This window comes from Buteo buteo, chromosome 19 (assembly GCF_964188355.1).
Source record: "Buteo buteo chromosome 19, bButBut1.hap1.1, whole genome shotgun sequence".
In the NCBI taxonomy this organism is placed as follows: domain Eukaryota; kingdom Metazoa; phylum Chordata; class Aves; order Accipitriformes; family Accipitridae; genus Buteo; species Buteo buteo.
In genome coordinates, this window is record NC_134189.1 from 8,466,179 (window position 1) to 8,492,893 (window position 26,715).

The 26,715-nt window shown below is 36.4% G+C and overlaps 1 protein-coding gene across 2 annotated transcripts in view; it reads right to left on the reverse strand.

Annotated features, from left to right (window-relative positions):
- The window catches only part of KDM7A (lysine demethylase 7A), a 69,075-nt gene that overhangs the window by 24,751 nt on the left and 17,609 nt on the right, over positions 1-26,715 (reverse strand). For both annotated transcript variants that reach the window (XM_075051955.1, XM_075051954.1), the window contains exons 2-10: positions 19,489-19,574; positions 12,127-12,244; positions 11,098-11,258; positions 9,016-9,157; positions 8,556-8,742; positions 7,714-7,876; positions 4,339-4,426; positions 3,502-3,608; positions 242-333 (exon numbers count right to left, since the gene is read on the reverse strand). In XM_075051955.1, coding sequence (XP_074908056.1) covers positions 242-333; positions 3,502-3,608; positions 4,339-4,426; positions 7,714-7,876; positions 8,556-8,742; positions 9,016-9,157; positions 11,098-11,258; positions 12,127-12,244; positions 19,489-19,574 — 1,144 coding nt within the window. The remainder of the gene's footprint in view (positions 1-241; positions 334-3,501; positions 3,609-4,338; positions 4,427-7,713; positions 7,877-8,555; positions 8,743-9,015; positions 9,158-11,097; positions 11,259-12,126; positions 12,245-19,488; positions 19,575-26,715) is intronic.

Sequence of the window (26,715 nt, forward strand, 5' to 3'; positions counted from 1 at the left end):
CTATAAGCTACAATACAAGAGCTTATTAATTGGTCTAAAAAGACTTTTTTAGCATCATGGATTATAAAATTGTCATCATGATTCTCCCCCCCCAAATCAACAGTACATACTCTCCATAGAGCCTTTCAGTACTCATTAACAGATAAAAATAATCTTAAACTTTAAAAGGGCACAGACCTTCACTTACTTCTAAATCAAAACAGAGCTCATGAAAATAGCAAACAAAATCCCTTATACTTACTTCTTTTTTCATCCATAGTTTTAAAGCAGTAAGTAAAGCCTTCACTCCTTGCACTAAATAGCTTGGAGGCTGGAAACCATCTTCCCTCAGTTCTAAAAAGGATACAGATACCAATTTAGAAACACTAGCAGTGAAAACTAAAGAATGATACCTACTCTTCAGCCAACAAAGTTGATGTTATGCAACAGCACGAAAAAGGAAAAATTGTGCAAGCAAATGAAACATGACATCCTGTATTTGTGTGCATGCTGCAGGAGGAAAAAAAAAAAAAAAAAAAAAACCCACACAACACACCACCCTAAAGTGATTCTATGTAAAAATCTTTTTTTGACTTATTCTTGCATGAATTAGGAAGAGTTTACAACATTCTAAAGGTCAATTAAAACAAAACAGATATAAAATGCAGAACAAGAGAAAACATATTTGAAGAAAGAAATCACTTTTCTTTCATTCAGAAATATTTTAGTCGAACGGGACCAGAAGGATGTGGGATGTATCTCTACATTAGAATTCCTATTGCTTATTCCCATACATATAGCAAATGGTTCACACTAGCACACTTCCACTCCCCGAATGTTTTCTGTCACCCTTCCAATTATCACAGTTCTCCCTCACACAGTTTACATCATTATTCCTCCCAAAATCAGAGAGGGTGGGGGTTGAAATCACTCTGCTACAGAAGCTGCTCTTCTTAAGAAAGCTGGTGCTTCCAAGTGACTGTAATTCCTTTTCAATTTTCTCTTTTCCTTCATGGGGAAAAAAAAAAAGAAGGGAAAAAACAAGTCCTCCATAAACAGCCAAAAGTAGATTGCAACCTCTTCCTGTGTTCCTGACAAATATTTCCACTTGTCAATAGCAAATGGACCAACACTAGAACTATTTGGCTCATTTTATTCCCTGAAAAGAATACACTACTAAACACTATTCTTCTAGATAATGCATTAGTCTGCTGGCAGAAAAAGGGAAGTTCTGTTACTAAACAGCTGTTCTTCCCTCAAAGATGCCTCCTACTTGTTGAAGGGTACGAGAAGGAGTGGCAGGCCTTTGAGCTGCAGCAGAAGTCTTCCTGCTCACTAGCTGACTCAGTTGATAAAATTTTGAGAATACAATGCAGCACCACAGGCTGGGTTTTTTAGCTGCAAGAGAAAAGACTGCATGACATAAGAGTAATCAAAATTAATAAGTATCAGATAGATGAACAAATTACCTATTCTGAAGCCCCAAGAACTATGAAGTTTAGGTGAATGCCATAACACTTACAATACCATAAAACACTTCTTCCCAATGAAAAGACAAAATCAAAATGTTTATGACCCTGTTATCTATCATTTTGTAAAAAGAACCAGAAGGATACATTGTGCTGATTTTGCTTACTGACCTGAATTTCATACGAAGTACTGCTAACTACCACGCACTCCACATTTCATAGGTTAATCATCACCATTACCTTTCACAACCCAATTGGTAAGATCCCTTATTTATAAAACAACAAATTCTGACTAGTAAACACCTAATTCACATGAGTCTTGACACCAAAGCCCAACATAAGCTTCACTCTAGTCATGGAAACCTCAATTTTTCTTTTTTATGATGGGTTTATAGATCATAGCATTGTTCTTCAACAAAATATCTGCTAAACCATAGATTAAAAATAACATGAGAATAAGCTTCATACCCCTCCCCTAAGACACAAGTCACAAGAAGCTCCTAGTCTATGTACTCAAGAGTCTCGGGATAAAAAGGGGATGGGGAAGGGGTGGGGGGAGGATGACACAGACACAGGACACGACTCATGGTCAGCTACATGATGTAGAAATATATCCCACGGTTTTTCCAGCAGGAATACAATTCCTATGTCTTCTGATGAGTTTGTAAATTTTAAATACGCAGGAGTGAGAACAACCAAAGCAAGCTTTCAAGAAGAAAATATTCTTTTTTTTGGAAGGAAAAGTTTTCTGCAAGTTTATTTTATCTGGTAAGATTTCTGAGTTGCTTTAGGTTCATCCAGAAACTTTAAACACTCATTTAGGAAACAAGGGTTGTTCAATGCCTTCATTTGCTGAAAGGAGAATAGATCATTTTCAATAACTGTGACTGTTTTCATATTAGAAAAAGGTTACGCGAGATTCTAATCTCTTCCAAAGCAGAAGCTGAATTCAGCAGCCTCCTCTGAAGGTTGATTTCTCTCCTCTGAAATACATTATTTGGAATATGACATTTATTATTAAGATTAAATAGAGCAGGCAGAGGGCAAGATATTTGAGGAAAAGAAGGTGAAGTCAGACAGGCACTCTCTCAAGCTCAATTATACATGGGTACCAATAGGAATTACAGGACTAGATGAGGAAGTTTGGAAAGGATCGGCAACTGTCAAGAACAAGAGCCTGTTGAGATATCTATTGATAAGCACTGATATAAATGATTTAACAGAGCTGATAGGAACTGATGCATCTTTCCTACAAAAGCCCTCACAGACATCTTTCCCTTCACACCAAAGAGAAGATCACAACAGGTAGTTTGACTGGAAAGGTCAAAAAATTGTAGAAGTACAAGAAAACCTCTTTATTCAGCCATGAAGCCACTAAGAAGAAACTCACAGATATAAGTTAGTGGGATCATTCAGAGTGTCATTTGCTGGAAGAAGGAGAGAAAGGCTATCACAGAGGGTAGTCAAAGACCTTAAATGACATGGAAGAAGCCTGAGAGAAAAACTGGTGCCATTGAAATACGTTTCCTATCTTCCTTAACAAAGTCTTTTCAGGTAATGGCAAATTAATCGTATTTGGCTGGTAGTATAATTGCACTGTGCCAGGATCTTAGATACTCTGTCTTGATAATCCAGAATATTTTCATTGACCAGATACATCATCAGCATTGGATTAAAAACACTAATAAAACAGTTCAAAGGTTCCAGCAGCATGCTACAAAGTGTTAGTTTACATGCATCACCAAGTGCACTAAGATTTCTGCACAGTGCGAGTTACCCTAGAAACCTTTAATCACCAAAGTAGTTTTCAGAAAGATCGTTTACCAAACCCAAGAACTGCTGAATCTAGAACTGTCACAGTGCAGCATTCACTAAAATCTGGTTAAAATAATGTGACTTTTCAAAAAAAAAAAAAAAAAAAAATCAAGTCTGGTTTTTCAGCCTAAGAAGTTTCCTCTGTTCACACAACAACAGGCTGATTTTCTCCATTATCAATGAAGGGTGGGGGGAGGAGCAGATACATGTATACCTCTTAAAACAAAATAAGGATTACCTTTCAATGTTTCCAGTAAGTTTTTGGCCACAAACCAACAGATGGCTTCAAAGAAAGGAAATTTGAAAAGATCTGGGGTTTTTAGCCTCTTCTCCATTTCATAACACCTGAATAAATAGAAATATTACAAAACATGAATGTCTTAATTATAAAATTCATTATTCAACTATGTAATCATTCAAATTGACACAATGTTCAAAATAAAATAAAATAACCATGGCCATGATAAATAAAAGAAGTCAAGTACCACATAGTTAAATCCCAACAAGACCACAGACAAGATTGAACTCTGGTCTCATCCAGGCTCTGACCTTATCAAGTTTGACTGCGGCACTTCTAAGAATAAAGTTGGACTTCATAAAACTAGGATACAAACCCAATGTGTGATCTTTTAACAGATGGAATTTTATCAGGATTCCACTGTAATAAATAAAAACAATATGTTTAGAAGACAGCTCCACATCTTGGACAAAAACTAAATACAGCTGCCCTTAGAGCAATGCTGACTTGAGGACGCTCATTTCAACTCAGTGTCGCACACCTGGGCTTGCTCAGTTTTGTTTTACTCACTTATACTAATCTCCAAAGTAGAGTTTTTCTTTCCTTTATTTTTCTTTTATTCACTTAAATTCTTGCATACCCTTCATTTTGTTTTTGAAACAAACTTTGCAGAAGTGAAATAAGAGTACGTGCTTGATACATTCTAACTGAAAATGCCACTAATATCTGTTTGAGAGCCTGTACCGATTTGATCCTGGTTAAGAGCATGAAGAAAAATATCTATTAAAGGAATATCCTACTTACTGAGGAAAAGCTATAGGAAGAGCTGAAACTAACCTGAGCTGCATGCCAATATTGAGGTTGTGCAAAAAGTTTCCTCCAAAAGCCATACAATCCTGAGATGTGAGCACAGCGTGAATCCAGCCTGAAATGACAGATTCTGAAACTTAATAAATGCATATAAATTATTCTAAGACTGTTTTAAAATACACATATAAGTAAAAATGCTGTACCTAGAAACAAAAAAGCCCAAACAAATTTGTATTCTGTGCTAGGAACAAGTAATCTAAATTTTAACAACATGTAAATTACAGAGTTTCAGAAATCTAGTGGAAATGCAGTTTTCTGAAGGAGTTAAGATTAAGACTTTTTTCACAGGAGGCAGAGGGGGATGCAAGACCACCAGTCATTTTTCAAGTAGAAATTCCCAGAAGTTTTCCCTCCAATCAACAAAAATAAGCAAGTCAGGAGAGGAAGAATATACTGAACAAAAGATAAAGTCATAAAAATAAAATAGAAATTATTTTCCTTTCAATATTTACATGTGCTTACAGTAACTGAGCTGTTTGCACAACATAAAAAAGTCATCTAGCAATACTGAAGTTTCTCAAATAGGAATTCAGAAGTAGTTCCATTAATTATTCCAAATACAGTTGTCCTAATTCCAGAGAAATTACTACCAGTTTAAAACCCAATCTAGGCACTCTGAGTACATAAAATTGTCACATAATTGAAATATTGTCCTTGTGAACTCCACTATTCAACGTGGCAAAGCACGGCCAACATTATGCTAGCAATCTAGCTGATTACTACTGGATAATTTCAATTAAGTACACAAAAGAACATATGATATTAGCTTGCTGATTAAAATTAGTTACCTTCAAAATTTATACTGTGCAGCTTTAATGTAAATAAACTACAAATAGTTTCTTCTTTCAAGATTTTTTTTTTCTGATTTTGCATGCATACAGATGATCTTTTGACAAAAGATGAGTTGGCCATACATTTGCAGATTACTTCATGGTTTGACTGAGTGTAGGCAAGACATACAAAACCACAGGAAGCTCCCCAACTTCAGGCAAGATCAGACCAAATCACAAGCAACTACGTACTGCAAACTACCATTAAATACATGCCCTAATTCATTTAAGAACAACCAGTTCTAGTTGTTGTGGTACCACACATCAAAAGACCTGAAACCTAGCAACTACACTGACTAAGTAACATGCCTATTATGTAGACTGTGAATGAAGTTAAGTTACCAGAGGATGTAGAATACAATGCCACATGTAACCTAAGGGTTTTTTTTAATTAATATTATACATTGTTCGGTTTTACTTCTGTTCTTTGAGAAGTGCTGTGCAATGAAGATTGCTTTGTATTACCAGATGCATTTTGCATTTGTTAATATGGTTTCAATTTTTCACTCTTGCCATCACCATCATAGTGGATGAATATCTCTGACTCTCCAAGGAGTATGTGTATTCCAACCCTTTAAACACACATCTCCCCAGACACCAACAAAACTGACAACAAAGCCTTGTCACTGTTGCATCAACACCAAGGATTTTTATGGCATACCTGTATCAAACTAAAGGATTTAATTTTTTTTACATTTTACTTGCTATTTTTATGCTGCAGTTTTGATCAAGGTCTATGTAACAAGGCAAGAAAATTTGGTGTCGACCACACAGAATATCTTGAATAATATTTAAATAACTCTCAAGAGCCTCCCAGTAGGTGCTATTCATCTACATGCAAGATAAATTTTAAATCACAAGTCTACTCTGAGCATATTTCAGAGATCATAAAATAATTATGATATCCACTACCATCAGTGCAAGCAGGAACAGCAAAAGTGGTTTTCAGTAGAGATCAGGGTATTTTAAAGCCTTTAATCAGTCTTACAGAATTTCCCATTTTTAAACACCTGTCTTGAAATCTAGTTTAGTTTACTGGTTCTTACACTATACTCCATCATATGTATACGAATATGTATGTGTGTATACACATACTCACATATGTGTATACACACATTTACATTACAAAGTATCATTTTATGTGTATACACACATAAATACACATATACATTAGAAATTATCATTTTATGATACTTTTCTTTTTGGCCACATTATAGTGAGAGCTCAGATTCAGCTGATAACTTGGGAAGTTTATCTTCTTCAAAGATCTGTGGGTCACAAAGTTCTTCATTCTGTAATTCTGCATTCTTTGTTCATAGAAGTATGACCTTTCACTTAGATAAATGGAAAATTAATGTCATCTCTTGTAAAAAAATATACGGTTTTAAAAAGCTCTGGGTGTTCAGAAATGTTAAGTGCATATATAGCTCCTCACTATGTAGTATTTATTCTGCACAAGCCATAAACTAGAACAGTAAATACTAAACCTCAGAGGAGAGAACTGAGCTATGAGAAAAATGTAGTAGTCTGTCTAGGAAGTTCATGACAGAATAAGGTACTGAATATAATCTCCAAGGCTTATTCCAGAAGTGGAATCATGCACCATTTTCCTTCTCTGTGTATTTAAAGCTTCCTCCCCCCAAAAAGGGAAGATAGTATCCAGTACAAATCTTTAATAATAAAATAATAAGAAGTATTTATATGGATGGGCTGGATAAGTGAAAATAAAAGAAATTAACTGGGACTTGCTTTATTGGCAAAATATGGTTTGATTTATTAAAGACTTCTAAGTTTATGGTACTTGGGAGTTTAGGGTGCTTCTGAAATGAATTTATGAACTCTACAGTTTCACAAACTATATCTACAAATATCCTTTTATTTTTAATAAAAGGAATTAAGACATGAATTCAGTTATACATTCTTTGACTTTATTTAGGGACACTTTCATTTTGACTCAGAAAGTCTCTACAGGCTCCACCAAAGTTTAGATTTCCTGCTGACAGAAAACAAAAAATGAAGAAAAAAGCCAAACAAACAAACAAACAAAAAAAACCCACCCAACTTTTATTTTTAATCCTCTAGCCTACAGCATAAGAAGTTTATGTGATGTTCTTGTAATAATTTTGCCTAGTAGGTCTTACAATATTCAAAACCGGTAAAAACAAAATTGTATTATAAAATTAAGATAATAATTCAGTCTGGATATCTATCAAGTGGTGAACAATGTGTGTTCTATGAATTGGAACTATTTCCCTGATATCCAAATAAAGCTTTAATTCGTTGTCTTATAATTGGGTAACAAGCACCCTTTCTTTCCCTGATAACTGCTATTACTGTCAGGCAATCTAAAAAGCTAATTACTTGTTTTGAAAATCTGAATTTCAAAATCTTTTTTTCTCTCTTAACCAAAATTTTAGGAAAAACTGAATGTTGATAAAGCAATCATTTTAGGACCCCCTTAATTCCTGGTGATTAAACATGCTAAGTCCTAGTAATATGGGTAAAATCTTACCTGTTGGAACAAATAAAGTGTGTCCTTGCTTCACAACACATTTGTAACATTTGTCAACCTTGTCCCCAAAATATACTTCACTCTGGGTGACAGACGAACTCCAAGACTCATACAGAGCCAAATTTTCATCAGTGGGCTTGATCAAATAGAATATCTTCTCACCCTATTAAACAAAAATGTCAAATAAATAAATGAATGTCCTCCTGGAGGCATACTACAACCTCTGAATCATTCCTAATGAAGTAACAGATTGATTTAAATGGTAAGTATTCCATATCTCCATTATGGAATGTTAGGGCTTCCTAGCCCCAGTGCTTCCCAACTGTAATCCACCAAAAGCTCAGTCAATAGTACGCTAACCAGTTGGTGTCTTGCGATGTAAAAGAAGCAAACAAATGAACCAAAACTTTTCATTGGAGTATAAAAAAATTCCAGCTTTTATGAACAATTTATGGATATGTGCACACATGCCAAATGAGAAAACATAAGATGAAACCACTTTGCCTTTTTGTTTGATGTATACATGGTCAAAGTTTGTGAGAAGAATAAAAAGTTGAGTATGTCAATGATTTTCATTCAATTAATTTTTTCATACTAAAACCTCACTATATTACCTACCAGTCTACTAAAATGATCAGTCAACTAATTACAGTCTAGAAGTCACCAACAGCATGCTAAAATAAAAGCATAAAAATGCAACACCAACAATCAGTAATTCACTTTCAAGCTCCTCCTCTGGCTTTTTAAGCACAAAATTTCATACAGGTGATAATGCCATGGCAGAAGGCTGCACACTGAATAAATTTTGTTTCACATAGTCATAAATCAAGAAGTCTTCATACCCAGAGAACATGGTACCAAACTGATGTTCCTCCAAAATCAATATGAAAATCAGTATAGCTGTCCTGGACACCCATCAAGCAGTACTTCTGAACAAAAGGCTTAGGGAAGACAGAATCATCTGGCCAATAATTTTCCACCCATGAAAGCTTTCTGGCAATATCTGGTACTTCCACTAATTCAGACATCCTTTTAAAACAAACAAACAAACAAAAAAGAACCATAAATATAATCAAGAGTAAGCACAACTCTTTTTAAATGACAGGTTTAAATCTTTGTTTCCTACAAAGTTATTACTTATGAATTAATAAAAATGTTTTATACCCGCATTACATCACAGTAGCTGTCTACATAAAATATACAGCCTCCTATCTTTCCCACTACAGACTTTATATTCCTACACATACTGTTCAGCTTAGTGAAAACCACTTCTATGTTCAATGAATTTAAGTCAGTACTCACTTTGTGTCCGAGAATTCCAGGCTGATCACATTCAATACTTTTGGTCGGTCGGGATTTGTGAAATACTTAATGTAATTATGGAGCTTCATTTTACTGTCTGCTTGTCTTGCTACATCTATTACATCTATCACTTTGTCGCCACCTGTGAAAAATAGGATGACTTTCTTAAACCTATCGCAGATAAAAACAGCCAATTAAGGTGCTTGAGAGAAATTTAACTTTTTTCCAGCCTTTATCAAAACATTCCTGCACAAAAACTCCACTGCTATCAGTATTCTCTTGCAACAGAGACAGATCAGTATAAAACAACTTTTTATTAGGTCTAACTTTAATTGCTATAATCAGCTAAGGACAGAAGTCAAAACACTGTTAAAAAAAAAAAAATCCTCTTTCCTGTGGTTAACCAAAAAGAAAAAGAGCAGTATAGAATGACTGCAACTGGTTTAAAAAAAAAAAATTGGGTTTGTGGCTGCAATTGGAAAGACTAGCATAGAGAAAGTTATCACGGCAGATCTATTCCTCACTCTTCCTATTAATCATCACCACAGCACTTGAATATTTAATACAAGAACCACTGCAAATTCTTCACAAATAATAAATCCTACTCCTTACAGCTTGTAATTCTTAGCAAACTGAACTAAACTTGTGCCATAATTGGTAAGTTATTAACGTTAAAAACTATGCAGGTACTCCTTTGCAAACATTCTACAAGCCCGCTCACACCCTCCTTATATTACAGGCATAACTTTCAAGCACACAGTAATTTCATTGAATAATTGTCATGAGCGTGCTTCACTTCCAAAGGCAACAAGGATTGGTTTACCTATCATGTATTTTGAAGTGATACATTTGTAGAACTAGACAAGCAAGAAGCAACCTTTAACCAAGGTTGCTTTAACAACAATATAATAAGAGTAATTGTTTTATGTCCATTTAGTTATACAATGGTCAAATTTGACAATTAACTTTGGAATGCTAGAATATATCTAAATGTACATTATAAACACAAACTATGTTAAAATTGCAAGTTAGTATCATCTTGATAAATTCCAGTTGGAATAGCATTTATTCAGTTTTCTTATTTTTCATTTCAGTAACAGAACGGTAAATCTGTGACATTCTATTTTTCTCCCTAAACTGGAAAACCTGGCAGGTCAAAATATATGTATGAGAACAAGAAGACCAAGTTTCTCTCTGAATCTGAAGAGGCAGTATTCCAAAAGGAAAGATTCAGAAGTATCAGAATGATAATTACACTTCAAAGCAGAACACATTACTGTTTATTATCATCATAATGGTAACAATATACCCTATACTACATATTTCCTACATTCTGGTGCCATTGTAAAATGTTGATGGACAGAAAACCTACATTCAGCACACATCATTATATTAGGTTATCACAAGAACACAGACAAGGCCATATATAGACTTCTCAACTGTATGTTATAGGAAACATCATATTCCAATTAGCTCAGTCTCTATTTCTCTGTACTGCACACTTACATGAGGTTGAAACAATTACAGACTATCAAGAGATCTGATAGGAAAGAAATGGTCCTTGGGAAGCTCTAGCTCTCCTGCTAAAGGAAGCCAAGGTAGGAAATTTTCCAGGAAGAAAGATTTAATTCAGATATGCCAATTTACTGAGCCCAAAACATTAAGTTTTGCAATATCCTAACCAATGATTAAACTTTATTGATCACAAGAGTGATTCGTTCAATTCCCACAAAGAACACAATCTTAGAAGTCATTACACTTTATTGGTTTACAACACACAGCAGAAAAAGAAACCTGCATTCCATGTTTAGCTTGCACCATAATTAACATGTTTGAAAGTTGAAAAGTAAGGCTGCACTCCTATCACATATCAAAGAAAGAAAGAAAGAAAGAAAGAAAGAAAGAAAGAAAGAAAGAAAGAAAGAAAAAGAGTGAACCAAAACCCCATAGCTTTAATTTTACTTTCTGCTAGTCTTCAATTTAGAATATGTACTTAGCACCCTGGAAGCTCTTATAATCATGCAAATATTTATTTTAATTTACAGACAGGATCATTTGTAGTTACTCCAAAGTGACTCTTACCTACATAGCGTTCCACATCTAGAACAGAGAAAGTTGGCGGAGGAAGTCTGAGCCCCAGACCATCTAATTTAGGAACCATAATGGGAACATCAAACCCATGTTTTTCCAAGTATCTTTGTGTCAACTGGCTTCCATGCATTTTCAAAATTACTTCATCAGCACTGGTGGAAAGAAATAATAGAATATTACCATGACTGAAAAAAAAAAAAAAGTCACCGTTTGTGGGAGGACAGATGGGAATGGCTATATCTGAATCCAAAATAAATGGACCCAGTACTATTACATTAAGCATTTAACTAAAAGACAAAGAAAACAACCTAAACCAGCAAGGAAACATTTACTGTCATGCATAACCTGGGAACTCATAATCTTTCTGTATGACTGAACACAGTAATTTAAGAGGATGGGGAAAAGGAATTCTCAGAGAAGACATTCAAGTACATTTTGGTAACAACAACAACCACCTCCTTTAAAGAATTGTAAGTCATCACGTTTCAATGAGATAGCCTATCACAGACAGCTCAGGATGAAAGTACAACACATGTTTCTCCACTTTCCTCTAAAGCATGTGAGAATGGATAAACTCCCAGGTCATATAAATGTTCTATGTTATCTGGAATAAAACTGAGGACTACTCCTGGACTAGAGGAATAGACAGACAATATTCTGACAGTTCAGGCACAAAAAAAGAAAAAGAAAAACCAACCACTTATGCTACTGCCCCTACACCCCCACAAAAACAAACAAACAAAACCCAAAAAACTCAAAACCCCCACCACCACCCTGTAAGCAGTCCCGACAGACAACATAACTCAGTGCAAAACTCAACAGAGGAAGCTGCTGCATGAAAAGGCAAACGTATCCATCTAAAACAGGGATGGGGCAGTGGGGTGATTCTAACGGAGGAGGAAGTCATCCTCAACCTTAATTTTCTGAAACAGAGAAATGTTAGTCACCTCCCCCAAGACACACTCAGCTGACAACATTTCTCTATTTTTTTCACTGAAACGTGTAAGTAAGCTTCTGTACCTTGGGAAACAGCGAGCCCGCAGCTGTTTAACGAAGGTCCGTGTTCCAGCCTGCACTGGTTTGGAACCATCATCCAACTCTGTGTAGTCATGTCTGTGCCAGTTCCTCCTCTTCTTCACTACAAGTTTCAGAAGGATTAAACTTCGAATTAGTTAAATCAGATGGTTCAGATTAGCAATCATCCCACCAGAGATCCAGACATGCCTCAATCACATTATTATGATTAACAAACCTTATTGTTTATGCAGGTGACACTCTACTTATCTGCAACAAACAAAATCTTTAGGACACCTGACAGTAATCCTCTATACTTCTATAGCTCCTTCTATGTGAGAACCTCAGTGCACTTCATACATTATTTAAGACTCCATATCCAGTGCAGCACAAGCAAACAGCAGCAGCCTAAAAGCTGTCCAAATCTAAAAAGTCAGCAACAAAACTAGTAGAACTTTAATTTCCTAAAGCTGACTTTTTTTTTTAAATAAACAGAAGAGTTGTACCTCTTCAAGATCCATAGACTTCATTTTATGCATTAACAAAGAATCAACAGGACCTAATCCCATTGTGCTATCTCACCATACAAGCATACCCATATCCAGTCTGATAATATTACTACTATTCACTACTATACGCTATTTGAAACCAAACCACCTTTCTTTTATATACTACTTATGTCTCTGTAACAGTTTTGGGCATAAACTGTTTTGGGCAGGTGTGATCTATACTATGCAAGCACAATACATATAAAGCATGCACTGCGCCCCAAAACAACCAACTTCTGAGTGGTTTGAAGTTTTAATGCATTGTTACAGCATATTAATAATGAACATAGGATAAATTAATGTTCTATTACAATTTGGGGCATCTGAAACTGATAGTTCAGTAGCAACTAAACTGCATTTTTAACAGTTCCCTGTACTTCAATGGCCAAGGAAAATTAAAAACTAGCCATTCTCATAAAAACTGTTGTGTTGGTCTCCCCAAATGACATCTCCCCCAAACAACAGACACACAAATGAGAAAAAAAAAAAACTATTTTCATAGAATCATAGCATGGTTTGGGCTGAAAGGGACTTTAATGATCAGCTAGTCCAACCCCCCTGCCATAGGTAGGGACACCTTCCACTAGACCAAGCTACTCAAAGCCCCATCCAACCTGGCCTTGAACACTTCCAGGGATGAGACATCCAGAACCTCTCTGGGCAACCTGTTCCAGTGTCTCACCATCCTCATCATTAAAAAATTCTTCCTTATATCCAATATAAACCTACCCTCTTTCAGTTTAAAACCATTACCCCTTGTCCTGTCACTACAGGCCTCAGTAAAAAGTCATCTTCCTTCTAAGTCCCCTTTATATATTGAAAGGCTGTAGTTTAGAACTTTGTAAGCTGTATGCAGTCTCCCCAATAGAATTTTTTGGCCTTAAGTGAAGCAGAGGACAAAGTGACTTATGATATCATGGTGGCCTTACTGCCCATCTTCAAATTTTGATTATTTCGTGACAAATTATTTCATAATGGATATTTCATTAATTCATCTTCATCAACCACTCATTTTGTATCTTGATTTATAAAGAACACAAGCTTACTGCTTTGAAAGCAAGCCCTTGGTTGTATCATTTATCTGTTAGCAAATTGCACTTTGGAGCACTTTCTGCCTATACAAGTAAAACTGTATCTCTTGTACTCAAACATTCAACAGGCTGAGAAGCCCTACTAAATTCCCAACAGGTGCCTTGGCAAAAAGGACCATCATCTCATCATCTGGGAAAGTGACTCCAACAGTGCTCAACTCGCTACCTTTTTATTGACTTACCAGTATATCATTTACCACACTAAGAAATATACTAAGGGCACAGTAATTTTTAGGTTGCGTTTCAGTTTTTCCTAAAAAAGCCAAACTCTGCTCTACAGCATTAGATAGTTGCTACTGAAAGACTGCCCTAAGAAGATTTACTGATACCAGATCTACAATTTAACCACTAATATTAAGCAGAAATTTAGTTACATCTGCTGAGGAAACACAGAATAGGGAAAAGCTACTGTTACTTGTCAACACAAATGGTGTTTTACAGGCATATACAAAACAGCCTGCAATGCAAATACAACACCCAGCTGAACAACTGTATTAATACAAATTTGAACTTTATGGAAGAGCTCATTCCTAAGTTTACCAAAGTCACGATGCACCCAAAATCTAAAAAAGTGCTAGCAATACTGAAAACACAGCTAACAGTAACAGGAAGATAAGGATTTAAGAGAGGAAAGGAAAAAGTAGTTTCTAAAATTAAAAAAAAAATAAATTGCTGCTTCTCCAGAAAAAAACAGTTGGTTATACAGGAATAACTGACACCTTATATAGTCATTATACATAAGAGGTAATTATTCCTACTGATAAGCTGTTTCCTACAGACGTGACAAAATGTACCCTTTAGAAGACATTCAAGAGAATTAACTGACATTTATAGCTATTTGCTAACCTGAAAACCAGTGCTGAAGAGCCTGCTTAATGAGCCAACTATCCAAATACAGTAAAACTTCATAAATAATGAAGCCAGGTTTATTAAGTTTTCAAAGCTATTTTCTCAGTCATAAAAAATAATACAAGAAATTAGTGGCTAATACTAATTTGCAACAGAGTAGTTTTTCATAAATTCACTGCTGTTATAACAGCTTATTAAAATTGTAAGATAAGCTGCTGAAGAGATTTTATAGCACAGAACCAACTTTTAAAAATCTGTCTTTCCAACACCTAAAAATCAGAAATTAAAGTCATTCCTTTACTTAGTACTTGGCAATGTATATCATCCTTCCATAAGTAAGAGAATACTGAAGAACAGAAAAGAGTAACGGAAAGTTTTCTGACTTGCATATCTCTTAATTCTAGACCTTTTATAACCCCACAAGACATTACAATAACAGTTGCAAGAAAAATAATTTAACTGAATGGATCCTCATGCTCAAATTAAAACAAACAAAAAAACCTACATAAATTGAAATGCATATAGAACAGCTCCCCCTCCCAATTACTCCAAACTAGTGGAACGAACTAGTGTTCACCCTTGCTGTTCCTCAAAACTGAGGCACAACCTGCTGTGACAACACTAAAAATACATACACTAGAAGTACACTAGACAGTTGCAGAAGCGTTGAGAAAAGGAAAGGAGTGTGCTGGAAGTTTTCAGGAAAAGTAAGCAGAAAGCTATTTTTAAGTTACATTCCTTATAAACTCAAAACAGGGGGCCAATAACTGTACATACTTTAGGCAAACACTATTCCCTGCCTTCTCACGCTACTACTCTGTTTGCCTCAGAGGCCACATGTTAGACTTCAAATGGGGACCATCGAGAGGTGTACCTCTATACAATGAGGCCCCAAGTCTTGGAAGTGGTCCTCTAGGTGATTCCCAGTGATCAAAAAGGCAAGAGAAATGTTAGCATAGGAAGTAAATCATACATACCACATACAGTAACATACAGTAAATCATAGAATACCACTTCCAAGGCCTAGTATATCATCTCATATTGTCAGCTCAGACCAAACACTGGCATTACTACCACATTCAGAAAAAACAGATGGGAGGATATTTACAGAATTTGAGAATATAAAACCCGATTAAGAAAGTAATGTCCTGACAACCACAGTCCTGTTAACATTTATTGCACCTTGCGCTCTCTTAAAGCTCTGGATTCTAGAGTCTGGTGACAGACCTGACTCCCAGCATTCATGCAAATAGAGCATTTTCAAACTTAAGGATCACTGAGAAAAATTGGAAAATAACAAAATATAATATGAAGACTCTAAACCAAGTAAGCTAAGAAAACTCCATAATGTATTACTATTTTTTTAAATCGCTCTTTTTTTATTATTCAGGATTTGGGGATTAATTATTCAGCATTTTACACGTACAGCTGTTTACTAAAGGTCTTGTAAAATTGTTGCTCTTCCAAATCAACAAGAGGATTTTTGTATATGTATTTTTCTTTGAAATACAGGAAGAAATTGGTTAATTTGATCTTTACATCTGACTATGCAGTAGCTTATTGAACTGATTGTAGTAGTTTATTGAAACTTTTACATAATTAATTTTGTAGAATACTGAAAGTAACCATCCATTTGGTAGTACAAAGTATGTGTTTCTTGCATATTTTTAATAAATTTTTTGCACTACATCATTTGATTAGATGGATTATATACACAAGTGTCGGCTGAAATCACAGATATACTTGCACTCTTAAATCAAACAGCTGAATTTTTGTCTCTTTCAAAACTCCTTTAGACAAAGGGATTTTAGAATACAAAGCTGTAAACAACAATGCTTTTTTTATTTATGTACATAATTTCATATGATTGAAGGACTCTGGAGCATTGCTACAACACTTACAGTCATGAGACATTATCAGCCTCTCTAGCAGAGCCCAAACCACAAACTATCATAGATTTGATTGACAGCTTCGCTGAGAACAATTAAAAAAATTCCAGGTGAAGACATATTTCAATATATCACCTCTGCTTGGGTTGGTAAGTGACATGTCTGAAGCTTCTACTAAATCTAGATGATCTACTTACTTCAGGCAATATGAAGTAGTAAGGATAATTTTTACCACAGATTCTTGTCTTTTTGAGAAGACTTCCAATACAAAAATCACTCTTATCTCACTGTCAAATTGCTGCAGGTGAGACAGAGCTTGCATTAGAGCCAGCAGCCTCTGCATTACAAGAAAGGTTATTCGCAGGCTTCATGGTGGAACATACTAGTTCTCCCAAATCAAGAAGAGAAAAGAAGTTTCAAATTTACTAGTTTATTATGTTGAAAGTCAGATATGATCCCCCTTCTACTCCTCCTCCTAGTCCCTCTATTCCACAGGCAGGAAAGGTAGGGAAAGAAATGGCTGTTATTTGTATTCTGATTTACAGGAGAGACATGCAGATTTTTAACTGAAAATGACAACTGGAATACTAAAAACTACAAGCATGTAAAACAGCATTTATCTTACCTTTAAGCCCCTAACCTAAAAGTAGCTAACCCTGAATTCGCATACTATACAAGATACTTATCATGCAACTTACATTAATTAGATCAATAAGTAATGCTTTATCACTTTGTTCATACTCCACAAGACTACCACTGAGGGTGCAGATTCTAGATCTTAAGTCACTGCTGACTATAAATCATTATGTGGTCTTCAAGCAAAAGAAACCACATTAGAAAACACAAATGACCATGACTTAGTGCTTGGAGGTTAAAGACACACAGTACATATAAACATTTTTCAGGTCTGAACACAGAAACTTAATTCATTGTTAAAAAGGTGAAATTCATTTTTACATAGTTTCCTTTTGAGAACAGAAGTCATGAGGAAAAATCTTAGGAAGTTGGATAAAGCAGTATCCTTTCAGTTGTTAGAGAAAGACAAAAACTCTTCCATCTTTCCACTGCAGAGCTCTGCAGCAAATTTATCTACTGAAAGGAGAACCAAAGAAGATATGCCTCTTGCTGCTCTGTTTCACAGACTCCCCCAGCAACTCCTAAAATTGCACAAGGACCTTGGTGGAAATTTGTTTATAAATCAGAAGCCTGAAATTAGGAGCTGCGTAACTCTCAAAGGCATAAATAGGAAGGAAAAAAAAAACCACACACACACACACACACACAAAAACCAAACACACCACATCACAAACAAACAAACACCACCCACAGGAAGTTCATATTCTCAGATTTCACTGGACTGTTGTGGCACATAGCCTACAATCATCAAGAACGGTAAAACAGCTAACTCCTACATTTTCTCCAAGTTGCCTTCCTAGGTATTAGAATTTTGATGATTAAAATACAGGAACCTTAAGCCATGTTTTGGATTTTCCTTTTTTTTTTTTTTTTAAACTATGATTCCCTAATTTTCATTCTCTCACTCTGTCAAGTTCAGATTATTTTCTTCTAGCTCTGTGTGCTTTGATTTCTCTAATCCATAGCGGTGGCTCGTATTTTATTCTCTCTGCAACTCCAGATCAAGGAACCTTTCAGGATGGTTTGTTTGTTTTGTGTTGGTTTTGTGGTTTTATCAGCTCAGAGTTAGTCATGTAGAACCAGCACCTTCTAAGTAATCAGACTAATCTTGAATGTTCTTCTGAACAGTCTTTTTCAATTGTACATTGTACTGGGTTTGTGTGGCAAGGTTTTGGTAGCTGGGGGCGGCTACAAGAGTAGATTCTGTGAGAAGCTGCTAGAAGCCTCCCCCATGTCTGACAAAGCCAACGCCAGCCAGCTCCAAGAGGGACCTGCTGCCAGCCAAGGCTAAGCCCATCAGTGACAGTGGTAGTGCCTCTGGGATAAAAGATTTAAGAGGGGAAAAAAAGTTGCTGGGGCACAGAAACTGCAGCCAGAGAGGTGAGTGAGAACATGTAAGAGAAACAGCCCTGCAGACATCAAGGTCAGTGCAGAAGGAGGGGGAGGAGATGCTCCAGGTGCCAGAGCAGAGATTCCCCTGCAGCCCATGGGAAAGACCCTGGTGAGGCAGGCTGTCCGCCTGCAGCCCAGGGAGGTCCACGGTAGAGCAGATCTCCACCTGCAGCCCGGGGAAGACCCCACACCGGAGCATGTGGGTGCCCAAAGGAGGCTGTGACCCCGTGGGAAGCCCACGCAGGAGCAGGCTCCTGGCAGGATCTGTGGAACCATAGAGAGAGAAGCCCACGCTGGAGCAGGTTTTCTGGCAGGACTTGTGACCCCACAGGGGACCCACGCTGGAGCAGTCTGTGCCTGAAGGACTGCAGCCCGTGGAAGGGAACCACACTGGAGCAGTTCGTGAACTATAGCCCGTGGGAAGGACCCACACTGGAGAAGTTTGTGGAGGACTGTCTCACATGGGAGGGACCCCACACTGGAGCAGGGGAAGAGTGTGAGGAGTCCTGCCTCTGCGGAGGAAGGAGCAGCAGAGACAATGTGTGACGAACTGACCCCAACCCCCATTATACCCCATCCCCCTGTGCCACTGCAGAGGGAGAAGGTAGAGAAAATCCGGAGTGATGCTGTGCCCAGGAAGAAGGGAGGGGTGGGGAGAAGGTATTTCAAGATTTGGTTTTACTTCTCATTACCCTCCTCTGGTGGACTGGTAATAAATTAAGGTAATCTTCCCCAAGTTGAGTTTGGTTTTGCCCATGATGATAATTAGTGAGTGATCTCTCCCTGTCTCTATCTCAACTCATGAGCCTTTCATTATGTTTTCTCTCCCCTGTCCAGTTAAGGAGGGGGAGTGACAGAGCAGCTTTGGCGGGCACCTGGCTTCCAGCCAGGGTCAACCCACCACAAACACAGAGAGAACACAGACTGAAAGTATAAAATAAAATTTGAATAACCCATACTTACTTAGAGAAGGTCCATGGAGAATTGCACAGTTGGGACAATGGTACAGATCAATGTCAACAGCATGGTGCTCCTCTACCCCAACACAGCTGGAATAATATTTTTAAAATGTTAGTGAGAATACATGCAAGATTTATTTTTCAAGCTAAAAAATAATTAAATCTTAAGTTTTTACCAGAACATGCTTAGTCTACAAAATCTTAATGAGATACCAAATTACTTCAACCACTGGGTTGCCACATAAATTTTGAATAATAATTTATCGCTGAACAGAGAACGCCATTTAAAAAAAAAAAAAAAAAGGAAACAAGAATCAAATTTTTTTTCAAATGTGTCCACAACATATACCATTACCCCTCAACACCCTCAAAAGCTTTGATCCTAATTATAGGAAACAGTTCATGCAAAATCATTCAAGCAATCTGCCTTATAAAAGTTATGCTCTCAAAAAAATTCTAAAGTCACTATGCTGTCAATTTATAGATGATAGCATGGATTTTTTTCTTGGTTTTTCTTTCCTTTTTTTTCCCTGCAAAAAGCACATAACTGACTCCTACCCTCCAAGACAAATCAATGAAGAATATTTTCATATTCTTCCTGAAATCTTTACAACTAGTACTAGCTACTTAAGTTACACAAGTGACCCCACAAATCACTTTGAAGAAGTATTTTTGTTTTAAAATAGCAACGAGTATTTCAAAGAGCACTTGAGAGATGTAATGTTTTCCCAGTGCCCATTTTTTCCCCAGATACAACAGTCAAAGTGGGATTAAAGTTGAAGATGTTTGTCACAGACATGACAAAGCATCTACACTGCTGTGTATCTAAATAACACAATTAAACACAATTTAAAAGTCAAAATGAAGTACGTTTTCTTAGAAGTTGAAACACTAGAGGTTAATTGGAGAAGACATGCTTTTGCACAAAGTTCTCAAGAAAAAAAAAAAGTAATCCCTACTTGCTGGTAGAATCTGAATCTTAGCAGAGCTCTTTCCCTCAAAGGTCATTGACACTTATAAAACTGCTGACTTCTGTATAATACAGAAGCAAGGCTACAACATGGAACATTTACACCAAAATTAGGTATTTATATTCAATGCATTCTAGTAACATGAGAACTTGAACAGTACTCCATTCAGGTAACCCGTTTCGTATCAAAAGTGTAATGACAGCTTAAACACTGAAGCTTTGAAATGATCCAGCTACACAAAGTCTTTTCCCTAGCAGCCTAGTGCCAAATCTACTGACACGCTCCAGTAAGTGTCAGTACATGCTGCCAAAACAATATACTGAACAGTCTAGCATTCAAAGCACACCAATGAGCAAATCAAATCTGAAACTGAAGAGCATCTCCCATGTAACTATCAATAAGTACACCATTCTGAATTCTCTATGAACAGATTCAGCTGGTTCTTCTACTTCTCCATTTGCTACATACCACATGAAATTTAGAAATTATATAGCTTTTTTATATACATACTATTTTAAAATCTAAATACAAAACTCAGCTGCCACAGGTCATCACAATTCTTGCAATATTTAGTATCTAAGACCAACAACTACAGAAATCATTATTACATGAAAATTCAGCTGACACATAAACAAAAAGGAAGGCAGAAGCAGTCTTTAAAAATACATGCCCCATTTCCTTCTGCTTGTGTTCTCTCTCTTTTTATAGAATAGATGAGTGACTCATAATCCTATGTATAATAAGAAAACTGTTTTAAAATGTACACTCTAAAAGCCCCAAATGAGAAGGCTGGTTTTATACATCCTTAGGAATTCCATTATTTTAGCTAAATTTCTCATTTTTGAACAGCTAAAGATATTTATGTTGGACTGGATCTTGATCCAAGTTTGCACAATTATTCAAGGCAACACAGTGCTCCATGGGAAAACTTCACTTACTCCTTTTCCTTTTTCTTGGTGTTTGATACATTCATCATCACCCCACTCAGATTATCTTGCTGACTAACAGTACATCAAAGTATAGTAAAAATACCTTCAAGCTTTGACAACTGTTTGTCTGTCATATTCTGTTTAAGAATGTTAATTTTATTGTCTCTTATAGAATGTTACAGATAGCCTGAAAATAAAGCAGAAATTCTGTTAAGTACTAAACACTTTCTTCGACTTGATTAATTCCATAACCTTTCATGAAGGTACATGGGGTTTTGTGTACAGAGACAGCAGGTGACACTGGAATGGTATTAGAATAGCTGGTATAGCCATTCAAAAAGCAAGCAAACATTTTTGGTCTACTATTTATGCCCTAAACTCAGAGCTAACTGGAAAGGCAAAACACTAACTGGGAGATACTGGAAGTGAATCTAGTAGCAGATACCTGACTGATGCAAAGGGCAAGTGGGGTGCCAGCACCTCTAAGAACAAGCATTGCCAAGGATGCCAGAGAGCATATCAATCACATACACCACCATGACAAGTGCCCTTCCTGAGTCCCTTTCCCCAACGCACACAGATGAACCTGACATTAATCATTCTGGCTACTAGCAAGTAATCAATTACTGTTGTAAGTGCAACTTCAGACCTAGAGCATCAGAGCAAGGTCACCAAGAGGTATCAGAGAGCCTGGAAAGCATTAACATACCCAAACACAGTAACACTCCCAATCCACTAATGTTTTCCTGAATGAAGTATCGTTATTACCCTTCACCTCGCCATCCATTTGGATTGAAATGTCTTTAGTGTGTATTACCTAGTTTCTGAATTGCTCATCTCCTGCAGGGAGGCTGTAGACTAATCCTCAGGAATGGTGAAAAGTTTACAGTATTAACAAAATAAAAAATAAAATACAATAATAATTAAAAAAACCCAACTGTAAGAGACTATGCAAAAATACATCTCTAATTCTCTTCATGAAGGTGGAAGGCCTGAACAGGCCCAATTGTACTTGAAATGGTTCTAGAAGCAGTAGCAAGGTAGAAAAATTTAGTTAAAAATAGACTCCACGGTACCAGTCTCTGAGTGGTCAGACTTTCATAACTTCCCCAAGGTGTCTAGTATCAATGCAAGGTCAGCAAAAAGTAGTAAAAGAATTGGGCAAGTGCTAAGTTTTTTCACATACAAGAACATACCCATCCCTGGCAACTGAAGAAATCCCTTGCTACTCAAAGTTCGAGGAACCAATTCTCCAGACTTAAGTCTCACTAGAAGGTGGATGGTTTTGATTTAGTCTCAAATTTCCATTTGATTATTTAAGCTATGTAAAAGGAGCAAGTGTAAATCAAAACTAATCAGAAGAGGACTATCTAACATATCTGATAGATACCAATGGACTTCTGATGTTCTGTAAAGGTAAAATAAAGCTTCTTTCATGAGATGGTGAGAGGAGGTAAAGTCCTGCAGAGGCTGCTCTCTACTGCAGTATTGCTATTAATTTAGAATTTAAGAGATGAGTACAGATAATTCAGTGTGACAGATTCAACAACCATTTCACAATTATGCTGGAATGCCTTGTACAAGGAGTCTGCAAACTACCTTTCATCTTTTCCAGGCTTTAAAGTTACTGAAAATTACATTTTCCAAGATCCCCCCTATATTCTCCCTGAATAAGCACTATGGGTGATGTTCTTTTTCTTTCTCTACTATCCTATTTCTGAACAAGAACTTGGCACATCCTCTTCTTCAAGTCCACCCTTGCAGCAGCACCCACAACCTTTCCTTGCTATGTCTCAGAAAGCACCGCAGGCTTTATCCATAAAAGGAGAAAAAAGCACATGTCTTGACATCCAGTAGGAAAAAAAAATCAATAAAAATCCTGACCAGTGGAAAAATACTAGGAGTATTAGAGTATGTTCCCTGTTACTAGGAATGCAGGGCTATAGACAATTACTTGGGCTATAGGCATGTTTCCTATTATCTGACAGAGCAGATCCCCAAAATCCTTTTTCAATTTCCAGTTATCCACAGAACAGCTGAGAAGACACATAGATCCTGAGTCCCTACTGTGTCTTAACAGGATGAAGAAAGGAGTAAGTCAATTCTAGAGGTAGCAAAGATTCATTAGTAACAGGACAGCCTTAATTGCCCCAAAACTTAAGTCACTACCACAGGGTACAGTCTCATATAATATTAAACTGAATGTTGCTGTTGCTGCTGAAAAAAGATCCCACCCTCCTTCCTTCAACTGTCTGACCATGGACTTCCATTGTTTCTCATACAAGATCTAAACCATCAGGCAGCCACATGACACGTCAGTTCAACAAGCTGATCCAAAGGAAAAAAATTAACCACCATTCAACTCACTTTTCCAGATAGGCTTTAGACCCTAACAATAAGATTCCTATAAATAAAAAAACAAACAAAATGGTACGTTACAGTTATATGCAGTTATTTAACAAATATATAACTTAATGTTACTTTCAAAACATGATATTTTTAAATATTCTGTTATTTCATCCCTACACTTTTTTGTCTTTCTAAAAATCTTTGCTAAACAACAGGAAAGAGATGTCTGTTTAGCAACCTTATGGCGACAATATACACATATAAGAAAGAGACTGACACTTGCTTTTTTTAGTATCAGGCCTTATTACTGAATGTCAAACCATCACAGATGAGATATATTTCTATTAATATACTGAGCAAATAACTCTTAAGTAGTAGCCAAGTATCATAGCTTTCAGTTTACCTTTATCGAAGCTTTCAGTTTTTCAGTTTACCTGTAACAAGGTCTGCAGTTGCTACTTTCAGTCCTAATCTGTTTGAGTGTAACAAAACCCAAAGTACTATTGCATTTATTATTCATGCACATTCTTCTATTGAGAAAGAAAATCGGTATATGCAATTTCTCACTCAAGTAACAGTGTTCTTCACTCCCTCAAAGCACAGAGGCTAAAATAAATAAAATCAGAACGTTACATCTTGTCAAAGAAAGCTCAACTCCACAGAATAGATTCTGACAAGTAGAAAACTAATAGGAAAATTATGATCAATGGAACAAATCTATCAAGTTACATTATGATACAGGTTCAGTTACAGATATAACAAAACCTTCTACCTACATTTAGGGATGTAGCCATGTATTCAACATAATCACCATAGTACCCAAAATCTCAGGGAAACAACACTGACATACGTTACTTGTACACTGATTCTTCCATTCCGTAATTCCAGTCCAGTCTGAAAGTGAGTTGATCTGGTTTTGAAAGGGAACACATGCTTTTTTCCAAGATCTGGATTTTAAGTACAAGTAGTTCAATTTATTGAAATTGCTAGAATGAAGTTAAGAGAGAAAGGGCCATTACTTTTACAAAATACTTTGACATCTGAATATTTGATGTAATCAGCATAATCTTACTTCTCATCATCTACGTTTATGAAAAGATTGTGTGAAGAGCTCATTTTCTATACAATGATTTTATGTAACTATTAGGAATTTAAGCAAAAGAGTAAAAAGACTGTTCAAACTGCAGTCAAAAGAAGTACATGCTCAGGAAATCCAAAGAACTTCACATGCAGAAATCCACACTGAAGTCAAACAACCTTTTCACTACAATGTGAGACTGTTAGGAAGAGACACACAGTCCAGCTAAATTCATAATAGCATTGACCATCATGGATTACGTGTAACAGTTTTATGAGAAGTACTTTTCCTAGTGACAATTTCCTGACAAGGCCAAGTTAATATTACCAAAGTACTTCTGATGTATTCCTTCTGTTTATTATCATCTATTTAGCACATACCCAATTTCTCCCTCTTTCTGACATCAACTGAGATTTCTACTTACTCTTCCCAACCAGACTGATTGAGTCAAGCTGCTTTGAAAGAGTATTTATAATGTTTTCATTCCTGTCCTTTTAAAATCATTGTTTTACAGAAATGAAGGTCTGAAGGAGCCTAGATCTTTTAGTGTGGATTTTAGCAAAATAAGCTGCCTCAAGAAGATCTGAAAAATAACATTTAATAAAACTGCAGCAGACCTCAAAACTAAAGACCATGCAGTGACAGCAGAGAGAAAAAGCATTTTCAAAGCAGCAGTGATAGCTGAAGGCCTTATTTCAGTGTGAAACTGATGAGATAAACCAGGGTGATACCAGCAAGTGTATCAAAACATAAGATTTATAGGAAAGAAAGAAAAAAAAAGTATATCGATCTGACCTGAAGAAAATTTTTTAGCACTTTAAAACCAGTAATCAGTGTAACCCTTCACATAGGAAGCAAAGCACGCTGCTCAGGAATTCAGAAAGATTCTCTGTAGCAGTTCAGACTCCCACTTTTCTCCATTCATTTTCCCAGGGTGGCCAGACTGACACACCAAAGAAAAGGAGAAACAACAGCCCAATCTTACTTCAAGCACTGTGTCTTGGCGGAGTTGCACCTGCTAGAACCATGTTGAAGTAAATGAGAGCTATCCTGTCCTTCCCACAACTGATGCAGGAAAAAGGATTAATACTGGATTTCAAGTAATTCTAGGAATACTGGAGTCCAAATTTATCTGACCACGGCTAACACAAATTTTAGTTCTGGTTATAATGCAAAGTCTATAGCAGCTTTGCTTTCCTATTAGGTAGCATGGGCCTTACATACACAAAAGAATACACGTATTAGTTATTTGGTTCAAGGAGAGAGGGCATTGGAAGGGGAAGAAAAAGGACAGAAATTAACTGTCTCCCTATACACTGACAACAAAGGTTTTCCAGGTCTTTAAGAAAGTTTTTCCATGATGTATTTTTATCTCCTCCTCAAGACTCCAAGCCAACAAAAGTTTACCTCTTCCCCTCTAAGATATTCCAGAACCTAGTAAAAGCCCCTGACACATAACTGCATCTTATTTACATAATTTGCCTTATTTCAATTCCCAGTCAGGGTTATTCTGTTATAATTCTGCTTACAAATGAGAAAAGAAAAAAATAATCCTAAACTTACAACTAAACAAAAATAAGTACTTTAAAACAATACCTACAAACCACAGAGGCTTTAAAGGCAGAACCACCGCTGTCTTGATTCTATGGAAAGAAAAACAACAACAAAAAAAACACCAAACCACAAAATCTTCAACCCATTTAAAACAGCTGCCATAGCTATCTTGAAAGAGACATCTTAACTGGGTGCCTGTGTGTGGTTGTATTCAAACTACTACCCAAAATTGCTACCATTACTTCCCTAGCAGAAAAAGAAAAAAAGAAATAAGCTAAGCTCTACTACAGAGATAACAAGAGGGTAGAAAAGGGAAGTCAGTATACAAGTTAATTAAACTTTCACTTGAA